The sequence below is a fragment of the Neofelis nebulosa genome, chromosome 1 (assembly GCF_028018385.1).
Source record: "Neofelis nebulosa isolate mNeoNeb1 chromosome 1, mNeoNeb1.pri, whole genome shotgun sequence".
Classification (NCBI taxonomy): Eukaryota; Metazoa; Chordata; class Mammalia; order Carnivora; family Felidae; genus Neofelis; species Neofelis nebulosa.
Window position 1 is genome coordinate 161,942,152 of NC_080782.1, and position 14,153 is coordinate 161,956,304.

Genomic DNA, 14,153 nt, shown 5'->3' on the forward strand with positions numbered 1-14,153 from the left:
TTGGGGGAGTAGCAGCTCATAAACACACGTGGGACAACATGGGCCACGGCACACGTGTGTGTGGGCACAGTGCACGGCCGTGTGTGGCCCGGCCACTGTCAGGCACGTCACTTACCTGGGATAGAAACACACACGTGTGCATAAAAAGCAGGGTTTTTTTTTTCACAATGAACCCGTTATCAAAAATGGCACAGCACAGCAAAACTTTGGAGGAAGAACAAACCGTCTGGAAGGACCACAGCACACCCGGGAGGCCCGCCGGGCGGCGTGGCGGACACTGTTACCTATCCTTGGCTAGTGGCGCCTCGGCCGCGGTAAGAGGTCCTTCAGAAGTGGCCGGTCCGTGCTGGGCGCGGCAGCGACCGATGCTTTGAGTTTCGTGCTCTGCTGCAAGGTGAGGAAACATACTGAGAGGGGCTGCGCCCGGCCCCAGAAGCGCCTCCCGTCCGTGAGCACAGTCTGGCCTCGTGGCCGACGTGGGGTTTGCTCTGCCAGTGGGCGCCGCTGGACCGGGCCCCTCTGTGCCCAAAGGGCATGTGGTTGGCCGCGGAAGTCTGTGTGGGCTGGGGCCGTGGGGCGGGCACGGCTCTCGACATGGGCACCGTCGGGGAAGGAGCGGGTCTTCCTGATGGCGCCCTTCACCAGATGGAGCCCGAGGGCTGGGGCGGCCGAGGGCCCGTGGGGGAGCCCCGGCTAGAGGGGCCAGACTGGCCGCACTCTCTCCAAAGGGGAGGTACCACACCCTGGTCCCCTGCCCCTTGGCCCCAACTCCAGGAGCGCAGAAATCCTGGCCTGAGGCTAGACCCCTGAAGGGTCCCGGAGTCACAGCACCGCAGGTCAACGGGGCCAGGCCTCCCGGCGCCGGCTTTCTAGTTAAACCGTAATAGTTTCTCAGTGGTCGGGAGAAGAGAATCGTTAAGAGGTGGACAGGTACAGGGTCTGAGACGTGAGTACGGGAAGTACAAGGTCTTCTGGGGAGAGAGGTGCGGTCGCTGCCCTTTGCACAGGTGGGATCGTATAGAGAATACAGCTAAATGCAGACAGAAATACACATATATGGGTCACATCGGTCTACACTGGAAACCTGGCCCCTGTGAGGTTTTTCTTTGTATCAGAACAGATGGGAGGAAACAACTGTCCATTTGAAGTGAGGACCGGTCTAGGCTCTGTTCCTCCAAAGTTTTGCAGGCGTCGGGTGGCTTCCCAGAAGCACAGGCATATCCACCCGTGTGTGTGCCAGGCACTCCGTGGTGTGGCTACACCCGCGGGCCGCCCCATGTGGCCGAGTACACTGCAGGGAGCCCAGCGCCAACCTTCTCCAGCGGCTAGAGGCAGGCTTCCAAGATGGAGTCTTAACAAACCGCCTCCGTAGTGAAAGTATAGATTTTTAGCCCAGAGTTGACAGGATTTAATCAATTTCACAAGCACATCCTGTAACTTAAGGTGTTCCTAATAACTGCATTCTAGATGTTTTTAAGTAAGTTGGTTGACAGTGAGATGAAATTAGGCAATTCATTCTAGCAAATTCTGATGGCACTTTAACAGAAAAATTTTGATTGCTGATAATTACTAAAATTAAAAAAAATGTACCATCCTGTGAGTTAAAAAAGTGTTTCAACTGTACAGAATCAAACATTATTAAAGGTATTTTCCTACAAATAAGCTGCCTTGGGAGACAGTGATGCAAGCATCACTAATTTTGAGGCATACGTCAACGTGGTATTCAGGTACATGAATAAACTGCTGAAAACAGACTGAAAGCCATCTCTGGACAACACTTCGTGCCTAAAATCTTGGCTCTGCAACAGGCTGTGACCCTGGGTGCCTGCCACAGAAAACTTCCGTGTAAGCAGCGAAATAAGCCACTACCGCCGTTTACAGCAAAGTAGAGGGCTTTGTCTAAAAATAATCAGATTTTTAAAAATAAGCTAAAAGGCAATTTGGAGAAACACTGGACCCAACACACAGTCCACAGTCTGAGTGGCTCAGCCCGAGTCTGGTCTTTTCTGCAATGCTCTGTGGGGCCTGAGCATACTCTAACGTAGTGGCCTCAGTTTCCCTGTACACAGAATAGGTCCACAGAGGGGGTTGCGAGGGGGGATGTAGGAGGCCTTGCCCTCCATCCGCCACGGGCTGAGGAGAGACCGGTAGTGCTGAGGTGACTTTGCCCACCTGGGCTCCTGTGACTTGGGAGCCAGTCCCACCCGGTGGCCAGTGTAAGGCGGTGCAGCCCTACGCCCGTAGGAAGGACATGGCTGCACCTTGGCAGGGGACCTGGTACTTCAAATGGACACCCAGAGAGACACACAGGTGAGTTCCTGGCATGGAGAGAACACAGCCCTCTCTGCATCTCAAGACACAGGTCACCCCAGGGCTTCTGCCATGGGACCGGACACTCCCCAGAGGGGGTGTGCGCACGGCTCTCAGGAAGGTCAGCCCTCTGCTTCCTGCGACTGCAACCCCACCATGCCGAACGACAGAAAAGCATCACCTTGTTCCGTTAGAAACTCAGACTGCTGGAGGTCTGAGAGAGCATAAAGACGGTGGACTGCTCGACAGAAAGGCACTGATTCTCAGTCTGCAGTCCCACAGGGGCCGGGGGGCCGTGCGCAGCGAGACAGGGTGGGGGTGGTTATTGAGGCAGACAGGTTGGAGACAAAGGGCAGGAGGAAGGGAAAAGAGAAACAAGTTAAGGTGGTTGAGCCCGGTTAATTGGCCACCTCCAAGCAAACCACAAGCGTTCCCTCGCCCAGACCGGACCCAGCCGGGCAGAGGCCTCCCTTTCCCGCTGCCCCGCCATCCTCACGGTTAAGGGCGGCCACACCACGGAGCTCAGGGTGAAGTCGTTCACGAACACCCACTCACTCCTGAGTGCTGCCAGTGCTGAGTCAACAAACACCCACAAAGGAGGGAATCACCAGGAGCCGGGGCGCTGGGCTCAACATCTTAAATTCGCGCAAGACTTCTTTCTAAGAAAGCTCGCCGACCCCACCGGGGCCGGGGGCCTGGGCCTGAAGTGTGCGAATCGGCCTCCTACCTGCACATCCCCCCACCTTCACCTGCACAACCACCTGTGCTCAGCAGGGAAGACGTGAGCCCTGCTGGAACCGCCCTGCCTGGGCTTCTGCACAACCAGCAGGACCTCCCTTCTCCTCACAGGGGCTCTGCACCTCCAGAGGCAAAATCAGGTGGGGGGATGGGGGGGTGCCCTCCCTGAGGTCACAGGGTGGGGGATGGGGGACATGCCTTCCCTGAGGTCACAGGGTGGGGGGATGGTGGCGTGCCCTCCCTGAGATCACAGGGGATGAGGGGGTGTGTCCTCCCTGAGGTCACAGGGGTGGGGGATGGGGCGTGCCCTCCCTGAGATCACAGGGGTAGGGGCATGCTTCCTGAGCAGGCCACAGCGGTTTTGAGAAGCTCTGAGTGACATGTGCTGATGGGGCATTCTGCATATGTCGCTTCTTTCCTGAACCCACAGTTCAGCCTGTTGGCCTCAATTTGAGGTTGGGGAAAATAAGTGAGCCTAGAAATCACCAGAACTTCCCAATATAAATGCTTAAGTTTTGGGCCACATTCACTATCCCTAAAACGAATGCAGTTTTACCACCAAAGTAACGATTAATTAAAAAAACTTTTTTATATTTCCACAAAAGAATTTGTCATCTGTGTTGGCTTAATCCTTGTCTCTCGACCATTTTCTATTTCAGCGGATTAGCTGTTTGGATCTAAACATGGGTAGTCTTGAATCTCATCTACCTCAATGTTTTAAAATCCTATATGGAGGCCTGCTTGGGATTCTCTCTCTCCTTCTCTCTCTCTCCCTCTGCCCCTCCCCTGCTTACTCTGTCTCTCTTGAAATAAATAAATAAACTCAAAAAAAAAATCCTATATGGCATCATGAAATTCAGTAGTAATACTTGGACCTATCACATTTCCAAACACAACCTTTCCTGCTGTCCTTACAGGGATCACAGTGCCTGTTTCGGGCTGGACACTGGGGACCACGCCCCGCCCCGCCCCACCCCGCGCCGTCCCTCCCCCGGCGAGCAGCCAGTACCTGGACTTTCTCTGTGGCGCTGGGCCACAGCTGCCTGCACAGGACTTTCTTGAGAACGTCGGGAAGGAGGCTGACAGTGATGAGCAGGATGATGACCAGCCAGGCAGGGCCGCTGGACAACATCTGGATGAACACAAAGTACATCCTTTGATAACTGAGGAAGGGCCTGCAGCGCCAAGGACACGAGAAAAAGGACAGATTGGCAGGTCAGAGGTCATCGGGAGGACGCCGAAACCGCAGCCTGTTTGCTCTGCTGGCACGAAGAGCCCACCTGTTCAGGGAGCTCTTACTGTTGTCACCGATACTCATCGGCCCAGACCCCTGGCCTGTGTGCTGACTACTCACAAGCAGTGGCTGCAGGGCCCTAAGGAATGGGGGAGGAGGGAGGGATTCTAGGGAGTCATCCCACAGCCAGAGGAGAGCCCTGCAGTGGTCAGGACCGGAAAAAAGATTTTAAAAAATTAAAACAGGTGGTTTTGTTTTGCTTTGTTTTTGTATCTTAGAATCATAACCTGAGCAAAGACTATTAATACGCAGAAGGTGGGGCACCTGGGTGGCTCGGTCAGTTGAGCATCTGACTTCGGCTCAGGTCACGATCTCGCGGTTATTAGTGAGTTCGAGCCCCATGTCGGGCTCTGTGCTGACAGCTCGGAGCCTGGAGCCTGTTTGGATTCTGTGTCTCCCTCTTTCTCTGCCCCTTCCCTATTCATGCTCTGTCTCTCTCTCAAAAATAAATAAACATTAAAAAAAAAACTTTAACCATGCAGAAGGCAAGTGTGGGTTCTCGTCAGCAGAGCCAGCTAAGTACCCAAGGCTCATCCTGTGAACAAATTGGCATCTTTTCTACAAAAACAGCATGAAATGGCCTCGTTCCCAGGCAAATCCAGAATTCAGAGAAAACATCTACATTGGGCTCCATGAGAGAAACCAGAAGGAACCCACAGTTAACGTTCTGGCGGTGACCCTGACTTAGTTCCACCATTCTTACGCCCACTGCCTGTGAGCGGGGCAGACATACTCTCAGGGTCAAACGTGGACCAGCACAGACCGTGAGCTGGGGGCAGGCGGGCTGGAAACCACCAGAAACCCATCCAGCTCAGCACTTGCGGGTCCCCAAGAACATGCAGTACACAGATCTGGCCACTAGAGGCCAGCAACGCTCCCAGAGGCGGGGGCGAGAGGATGGCCCGTTGAAGGCACTCCCAGGTCATGGCCCTCTGTACCTCCCTGTCCCACGCATGTTCAGGAAATGTTCCTGCTTACAGGGAGGTGGGGGGCACACAGGAGAGTTATAGAAAATACAGCATGTGCTGTGACGGGATCAGGGACAGAGGCTTAGGTGACCATGTGGGACTGCCCCGCCTGTGTGCTGGTTCAAGGGAAGCATCAAGGAGGACGATGACCCACAGGGTTTTGAAGGATCAGTAGGAGCTCACCCAGTAGGCTAGCTGGAAAGGACATTCTGGGCAGAAGGGACAGCATGACACAGGCGTGCCCCTGAAAGCACCAGAGCAGATGCCCGCCCCATCAGGACGCACCACGCCAGCATCACAACTTGCTGGCTTCCCTGCAGGTTGACTGTCCTGCTCATGTTTAATTCACAGGCTTGTTTTCAGCACGGCAGCCACAGCGGTCTTCCTGTAAGAGCACGGGGCCCCAGGCCAGCCCCACCGGCTCACCCGCGACACTGGCCGTCACTGCTGGCACGGGGGATGCTGAACGAGCCAGGCCTGTCAGCCTGGGCCCCGTTCCAGGAAGCACTGAACATGTGGGACCCGTGATGAGGAGGGTGACCTCCTCCCAGGTTCCCGTTTCAGTAGCGACTTCTTCAGAGAAGATAGGCCAGGCCTGCCGTCTGGACCAGGTTCCCTGCCAAGCACCCGGTCTCGCTCATCCCGGCCCGATCGGGAAGCACTCCTTGCATCTCCCCACGGAGAGCACGGGCCAGAGAAGGGGGGAGCACTCGGCCTCGCTCCCCCTGCTGTCCCCGGGCCCCAGCGCTGTGACTTGCCACAGGAACGTCGTGCAGAAAATGCATAAGAGCCCTGGAAGGGAGCATGCGCAGCATGGGGAACGTTTCACCCAGGTCATACCAGATAATCCCTCCCCAGAGGAGGGAGAAGACAACGTAGAACAGCAGTGACCCCCAGATGACAAAGTGGTTTATCCAAGTCCAGTAGTGCGTATCTAGTGCCAGCTGGAAGAAAGAAAGAGGTCGTCAGTCAGGCTGGTACCCAGGCATGCCGGAAGGAGCCGTGACAGCTGGGAACGCGAGCTGGAAAATAACGAGGAAAACACACAAACTGCCACCAACTTCATTTTAGCCAAAACGCCCACATAAAACCGCTTAGGATAAAGAGAACCTTAGGCTTTGAGAGAGAAAGAAGGTAACCATGGCCCACATCCCGGGGAGGCTGCCCCTGCGTGTTTCTCAAACGGGGAGGCCCCAGCGGCACAGTCACTGTGGTGGTTGTCATACTAAGGAGCTCGCTGATGGGCTTTGTGCCACGTGAAGACTCGGGCAGATGGTGGGAGGACACACAGAATGGTACCGCGTACAGAATCTGGCTTGACCAGGTGCGCCTGGGGGCTCTGTCGGTTAGGTGTCCGACTCTTGATTTCGGCTCAGGTCATGATCTTACGGTTTGTGGGATTGAGCCCCATGATAGGCTCTGTGCTGACAGTGCTGAGCCTGCTTGGGATTCTCTCTCCCTCTCGTCTCTCTCTCTCTCTGCCCCTCCCCCACTCGTGAGCACACACACACGCACCCGTTCCCTCTCTGTTCAAATAAACTAAAAAGAAAAAAAAGAAAAAAGAATCTGGCTTGACTTTAAAAAGACTGAGTTTTCTACAACACATTAATTGTTTTACAATCTTTTTAAAAAGTGTTTATTTATTTTTGAGACACAGTGCAAGTAGGGGAGGAGCAGAGAGACAGAGAGAGAAAGAGAGAGAATCCCAAACAGGTTCCACACTGCCAGCGCAGAGCCCAACGCGGGGCTCGATCCCACAAACTGTGAGATTGTGACCTGAGCTGAAGTTGGATGCTCAACTGACTGAGCCGCCCAGGCACCTCCAACACATTAATTTGTTTTAAAGTAGATTTTAATTATATCGGGGAGGGGGAGAGCTGCTTGTCATTGGAAAGAATTCTGATCTGACTCCTTTTGGAAAGAAAAGGCTCATTCCCTCATTTACCTCCGGTGTGGAAGCTTGTGTGTTGGGTGGCCCTGTGTGCTGTTGTGCACTTGACTTATTTAAATGACCGACGATCACCCCTGGGTGGCCCAGGAGCTTGCCTGAGCTGCGTGCATGGGGCTCCCACCCTGGCCACAGGTTACGACAGGTGGGGTGGCATATTCTAGCAGGGTCCACTGTAGCTGGAGAAGGCTCACCTTTAGTGTGACCGTAAATACCATCACAGTGAACACCAGTGTCCCGAAGGTCCAGTTTCCAAATATCTGTGGGGAAAACAGTCCAAACGGTGTCTAGTCAGTACACACGATTCCCCTTTCACACTCAAAACCAGAGTGTTAGATGACACATTTCACCGCTCTTGCGTGCCAACACTCCAGACCCCAAAGCTACAGGGACTTTGTTACTCTGAGGGCAAGAAAGTGGCAGTACACAGCACCCCAGGCACCCCAACCCTGGGGCCAGGCCAGCGGTTTGGGGCTCAGAGCCCTTCCTGCATGGGCCCCCCGCCATCGGCCCCTCGCTGCTCCACGAATACTAAGAGTGAGAAGACACCAGAGCTGGGAGGGGGGTGTGCATAGCGCTTCTGTCTTGGGTTCATGGGGAAGACATGCTCCCCGGCTGCCAGCTCTGGCCTCGCGCACGCTCACGAAGAACTCAGGAGACCTGCCTGTTCTCTCTCAAACTCGACTCAAACACCTGCCTGCTTTGGAAGAAAAACCACCACAAGAACGGCCTGCGGGTGAGGTAACCACGTCACATACAGTGACACTGTACAGACGGGGTTGCCCCTGGAAAGTCACAGGGAAGGGACAAGTGCAGGCAGACAGGACAGAGCTGCACAGAGGCCCCTGGCAGCCAGCGTGGTGGGCCCGGCTTCCCGCCCCCACGACACGCAACTGAGCCACCTGTGGCGAAGCACAGGGTCAGATCACGGAAACGACACATTTCTCAGCTACAGACACAGACACAGAAAACGAACTGCGACTGCCAAGCCTCCTCTTAGGGAAAAGGCAGCCCAGGGCAGGTTTCCTTGTGCAGGACTGATGCTCTCACTGCCCGAGAACTGACCCCCTCCTGGGCCCCGTGAACTGCGCATCTCAGAAAACGCTCCTAGCCCGTCTTTCGGAGGAAACAGCTTTGTTTCACGAAGAATTAAAATGCTGGACGACAACCGGCCTTCTGTCCCGGTTCGTCTTCAGCCAAAGACACGGCCCCCACGCGATTCAGTGGGGTGAACACGCGGGCTGGCCTCGCGCTACGTTTAGTGAGGTGGGAAGCTACTGGCAGGACTTGAGGACAAGCAGAGCGTCAGGACTCTGTGCAGGAAACAGACCGCCCGCAGACACCACCGGTCCCTCACCGGGATGCAAGCAGAACTGACACAGGGCTCCTGCCTGGAGGCCGTTGTGCCCCAGGGGACACCTGCACTGTCCCTAGACTGTGTCCGCTGCCACAGGGGGTGGGGGTGGGGGTGCAGGGCCACCAGTGGCCGGCGGGTCCGGACAGGGGTCTGCTAACTGCACAGGGCTCCCCGGCCCCAAAAGGCAATAGTGCCCAGACGAGAAACTCTGATCGGAGCGTGGCCTCGTCAAGGCTTAACTTCTGGGGGGGCAGCAAACGTTTTAAACTCTGAGACGGGTCACAGCGTGGCAGCTGTCTACGTGGCCGGTTGGCAGGGTGTTTGGTTTTCACTAGAAGCTAACGGAAGGGGTGGCCTGTGGCGGAGCTGGGGCAGCCAGGGCCCGGAGCTGTGCGTGGGCCCACCCGCGGGACCTGGCAGGAAGGCCGCCTCCGCTTCCTGACACTGGGCCCCACGCCTGCAGCCCTGCTTGGCAGGAAACACGGCAATCTCTGTGTAAAGCGTTGGCCAACAGCCAGACGTGCGAGTGTGAGCGTGCACCACAGGGGGACGGGGTCCCACTGCCTCCTCAGAGTCGGTAGATGCCTACGTCTGCTAACGATGGCCGACCGGGGCTATGAGTCACGGCCCCCAGTGCCTCGTGGCCCCGTGGGCCTCAGCTGTAATTTTTACAGGCAAACGATAGCAAAACACAACATGCTGACTCCTGAACAGGAGTTTGGCTGAGGGCCCTGGCAATGAGGACACACCTGCTCTACCTTCACCGTGTCCTCAGCAGGCAGCTTGGGACTCACTGGTACAGTCATGGTGACAGCTCGGTGAACACCCTCCTCACTACAGATAGGAATCCGCAGGCTAACTGCTAATAGTGCATTTATTGCTGAAGTTCTCTGTCCTCATTCTTAGGGACCGTGGGGGCCGGAGGTGGGAAGGCCCAGGGCAGGAGCCCCCAACACAAAAGGGTGTCCAGGGCGTTTGTCTCCTGAGTGCCCGATCTGTCCCCCACCCCCCGACAGGGACTTCCTAGTCCTGTTTGGACGACACTGAACGCCTGGGAGGCCACCTCCAAGCCTCCCGCGGCCCCAGACCCTCACGCGCCCTCTGTCCTCTGAGGAGCATCTTGGAGGAAAGCGTTCTGCTCAGAAAATCCCTCAAACCAGGACCAACTTAATTTTTATGTGTAAAAATACCCACAACAAACATAACTGTGTTTTCTCAAGATCACGGTCATGAAAACACCGTCCACATGCCCCCACACACGGACTCCCTGCCTCTAGCCCGTGTGCAATGTTCACTGACTTGTGTTACAAAGCACTCCAGCCGCGAGGCTCATCTGAGAACAGCCTGCTTGCTGCTCGACAGGAGTAAGTTAATTAGGGTTCAATGTTCTCGTCGGTGGGACCAGAAGGAGAAATGATTTCGGTTCACGTATCAGTGTAGAAAATGTTCCACAAGTGAATTTTTTAAAAAAAAGTTATTGATGACTGTTTCCTCAATACTACACGTGATTTATAAATGTTCCCACAGAACGGTGTACATCTTAAAAAAGGGTCCTCACCTACCAACAGCCAACGGAAAGGGGCTTCTGAGAGGTAACACCATGAGATGCATTCCAACCATGGAGGGTGTGTGGCCAGAGATGCACATTACCATCACCAAACCTCTGCTGCCCAAGGACCGAGGGCGTCATCAGTCACCAGAGATGGCCCCTCGATGCACGTGGGTTGTTCAGGTTTATGTGAATTACCATAGAACCAGGCTATCTATGATACCTCTTCAGTCTTGTGGGTGATCTAACCCTCTTACCTCCAAAGCAAACAAGAATTTAAGAAAACCGTCTCAAACCAGGAAAGCTCCATCTGGAGATAAAGAGGCACAAGGGGGTCCAGAACTGGAACAGCAGATGCTTAACCTCGGCCTTGTGCTTATGTGGAGTAGCCTTGGCCATTCCAGCCCCCTGGGGACCCCGTCCTCCTAGTGATGCAGGATGGAGATGTGTACCCTGGGCCCCTTGCAGAGGGGCCCCACTCATGACCGAGGACGCCGTGATTATACCATCGCGCTCCCACAGCTCTGGTCTTGGCTCCCCACCATCTACACAGAGCTACTGAATGGCAAAAGTTCACCTCTCAAATGTGTAACTGCGGACAAACACCTCATGTTACAGACCTTGTCTGGCACTATTGGCCCTGTGGGCTGGTTCATAATTTCCCCAGGCTTCTGAGCGGCTTTTCGTAGGACGAGACTTCCATTACGTGGTTGAAACTTTGTCCCAACGGGCCAGCAAGCGCGGCCGAGGGCGGGCCCGGGAAGCTCTGAGCCAGTGAGAGGCAAGGCACCTGCTGTGCTGATCCGGGATGGAGTGGTGGGGACAACCACGCTTTCTGTTTTCGTCTCTCTTTCTGTCCTTGTTTCAAGTCGAACGAGCAGCACTGTGCGCTAACGGATGGCTGAGCAGAGGTGTGCCCGTGGTAGTGGGGGACATAAAGGCACTGCGGGAAAGCCCCGGCCTGGGAGTCAGCTTCCAGGCTCCGGGGGGTTCAAGGCCCCTGAGGACACAGGAACCACGCAACTGACCACGGCGGCATGAGCAGCTGCCACGGAACTGACCCACGGAAATGACCACGGCGGCACAAAGCAGCTGCCACGGAACTGACCACGGCGGCATGAGCAGCCGCCATGGAACTGACCCACGGTGGCATGAGCAGCTGCCATGGAAATGACCCACAGAACACACCCATGGAGGCACAAGCAGCTGCCACGGAACTGACGACAGCAGCACGAGCAACTGCCACAGAATTGACCTGCGGCTGCATGAGCAGCTGCTGTAGGGAGGTTTGGTTGGAAGCACAACAGGGCTCAGGGATTTGAGCATGAGGAGGGGACACTGCCCAGGCCTCACAAGGGACCTACAGCTCAAGGCCATGCCCATTAACCAACAGGTACCAGGCTGCACACGTCTTTTTGTGTGTGTCCATTGCCCACTGAAATCGCTCCGACTGTGCTGCCTAGGAGGCACCTATCGCTCTAAGCCCCATCGAGACGAGGGCAGCTGGGCATAGCACGAACAAAGTAACGCCTAAGTCTTGCGCAAACACCCTGGTTTGAGTGCTCGTGTGTGTGTGTTCCTGTGTCTGATCTCTAGCCCCCTCCATATTAACGCCAAGCAAACACAGTGGCACTGGGTGAGGGGCCTTCTCGCGGGACCCACAGGCTGCCTCAGTCCTGGCATCTCTGAGTTCTTCCTAAGATACGTGCAACACACTTCCTTAGGGCCCAGCCTGCGAGGAAGAATTGTAGAGATGCCAGGGAATGAGGACAGCTCCGTAACTACGCTGTGGCCCAGTGATGTCCAACAGTTATTCGCGTCAACTGAGACAACAAATTCTAGAAAAGCATAAGGTTTCAGAAGAGCGAAATCAGACATTTAAAAATCTCTCAAGATTGATTTAGTAAAAACTTGATCTGAGCTACGATGAGAGGTAAGGAGAAGGAAAAAACAGATCAGTCACCAGGGAGGGGACAAGTGGGCACAGTGGGCGGGGAGGGTGCACTCCTGAAGGAACGAACCAGAAACAAAGTGGGGAGGAGGCTCGGGTACTCAGCTGAGGAGGGTCTGCCCTGGACACCACCACTGGGGCCAGTGCGGCCACCAGACCCGGGAGGTGCTATGGTGGGGATGGCCCTGAGGTGCGTCCACGCGCCCCGGTGCGCACCCCGTGCGTCCCCGAGGCCCGGGTCTGCCACACTTACAGCAATGTCCCCACCGCGCCTGCCGGGCCTGGGACGGTGCCTCACACTTACGCGAAGTTTGGACATATAAAATCAACTTAAAGAGTGTCACTGAGCCGGCCGGCAGCCGTGACACGGACCCCCCACCCCCCACCGACCCGGGAGGAAACACCACGTACAAAGGACCAAATGCAGACACACCAGCCTGACGCGGCTCCAGCCCCGAACTGGAAGCCAGCAGCAGCTAACACCATTTCTACCGACAAAGCACACAGAAGAAGTCACATTTCAAAATATTTCGAGAAATATTTTATTTTTAGCGCACTCCAAAACATACAGACAAACCCACAGTTTCTTACCATGTGTGTGTTGGTGGTCATTATCTGAGAGTGGGGAGGGAAGCGAGTGGCAGAAAGAAAAAAAGCAAAGATACCAATAAAACAACCCCCAGAGATGATGCGAACACCCAGAGCCAGCGGCCACTAGAAAACGCTAACTCCTCACCGCGAGGGGAACAGGTCCTTAGGTGCGCATGTGGGAAAACACAGTACACTGTGTCAACTACAGAATTAATCCCCAAAGGAAATAAGAGGTGCCGGCACGACTGGATTAGCGCTGGATTCGCAGCTAATGGGACGTGCAGATTACACTGGGTCTGATCTCGGAGGGGGCTTCCCACAGGGGCAGCGCTCCGCAGAGCCCAGCATGGCCTGACGTGCCACGACCCTGGAGCGACTTGGTGGAGGGGTGCCCGAATGCCAGGAACCCCACCGCTACACTGACCCGTGCCCGCCCGAGTCCCCAGCAGCCAGCAAGATGCAGCTCTGCACTCACCTGCCCGTTGCTGGTCACTGTTGTGTTTTCAAACATGAAGTAAGCACCAAAGAAAAACACCAGGGCATCAAACACTCCCAGGAACGTCCAATAAATGAACACGCGCCAGCGAAGGAGTGCATTCTTGGCGATATCTCTGTGTGAGCAAACAGAGGAGAACGCGTTTCAGGAGAACCAGACTCACATAATGACCGGGCCACCCCAGGCTCTGTAGGGACCATCTGTCCAGAAGGCCCCCCTGTGTCACCGGACTGTCCCAGGCTGCACAGCCGGCGGGCTCAGCCAAGCTATGAAACTGGGTTATGGGGTAGCGGGCCCAGCGCCAGGGTCTGGGTCTGGCTGTGGTCGCCCCGCCTGCGCAGGTCTTTCCCCATCTGCCTGACACCCTGTGCAGCTGCAGAAGGGCTGCACACACGCTGTGACCTCCCAGAGCCTTCTGGGTGAGTCCGGGGGGTGGGGGTGGGGGGGCCTGTCTTCCCAGCTGGGTGTAGGGGGGGTGGCCTCCCCTCCCAGGGGCTGCCACAAATGTGCCAGTCACATGCTTCATGCGCGCCAGCTGCCTGCTGCCAGTCCCTGGTCCCCTTGCCCCATACCACGCCTGGTTCCAGAAAGGGCTTGGGGCAGCTACAGTCTGAGCCTGCTGCACCAGAAACAGCGTCAAGTCTCAGTGAACGGAGCAAACACACTGAGGTGGTGTGGGACCACCCGGACAGTGTCCCCGTGTGACCTGATATGAACGACGGACATTTGGTTTCCTCTCTCCAGGTCGATGCTGACGTGTCTAAGAGCAGAGTAATGCTCACACTGTGCTCGTGAAAGGGAGGGACCCAGGACACAAGGCCCACGCGCGTTCCCACGTCACACGGGCTGCGGTTGTCAAGTCTGCAGCACATTTCTTGGTGCGACTCTCACACCTGTTACGTCCTAAGAGACCGGCAGCAGGGTCCCCCGGACACCTAACTCAACATCTTC

At 55.7% G+C, this 14,153-nt stretch overlaps 1 protein-coding gene across 3 annotated transcripts in view; it reads right to left on the reverse strand.

The window, feature by feature from the left end:
- The window catches only part of ATP11A (ATPase phospholipid transporting 11A), a 123,997-nt gene that overhangs the window by 5,014 nt on the left and 104,830 nt on the right, over positions 1-14,153 (reverse strand). Inside the window, exons 25-29 of one of the 3 annotated variants that reach the window (XM_058742195.1) lie at positions 13,182-13,317; positions 7,453-7,518; positions 6,151-6,254; positions 4,058-4,223; positions 285-387 (exon numbers count right to left, since the gene is read on the reverse strand). In XM_058742195.1, the coding sequence (XP_058598178.1) occupies positions 295-387; positions 4,058-4,223; positions 6,151-6,254; positions 7,453-7,518; positions 13,182-13,317 (565 nt within the window). In that variant the 3' untranslated portion in view covers positions 285-294. Of the gene's footprint in view, positions 1-284; positions 388-2,491; positions 2,579-4,057; positions 4,224-6,150; positions 6,255-7,452; positions 7,519-13,181; positions 13,318-14,153 lie in introns of all 3 variants that reach the window. The other 2 variants (XM_058742204.1, XM_058742190.1) reach the window with 2 other exon arrangements.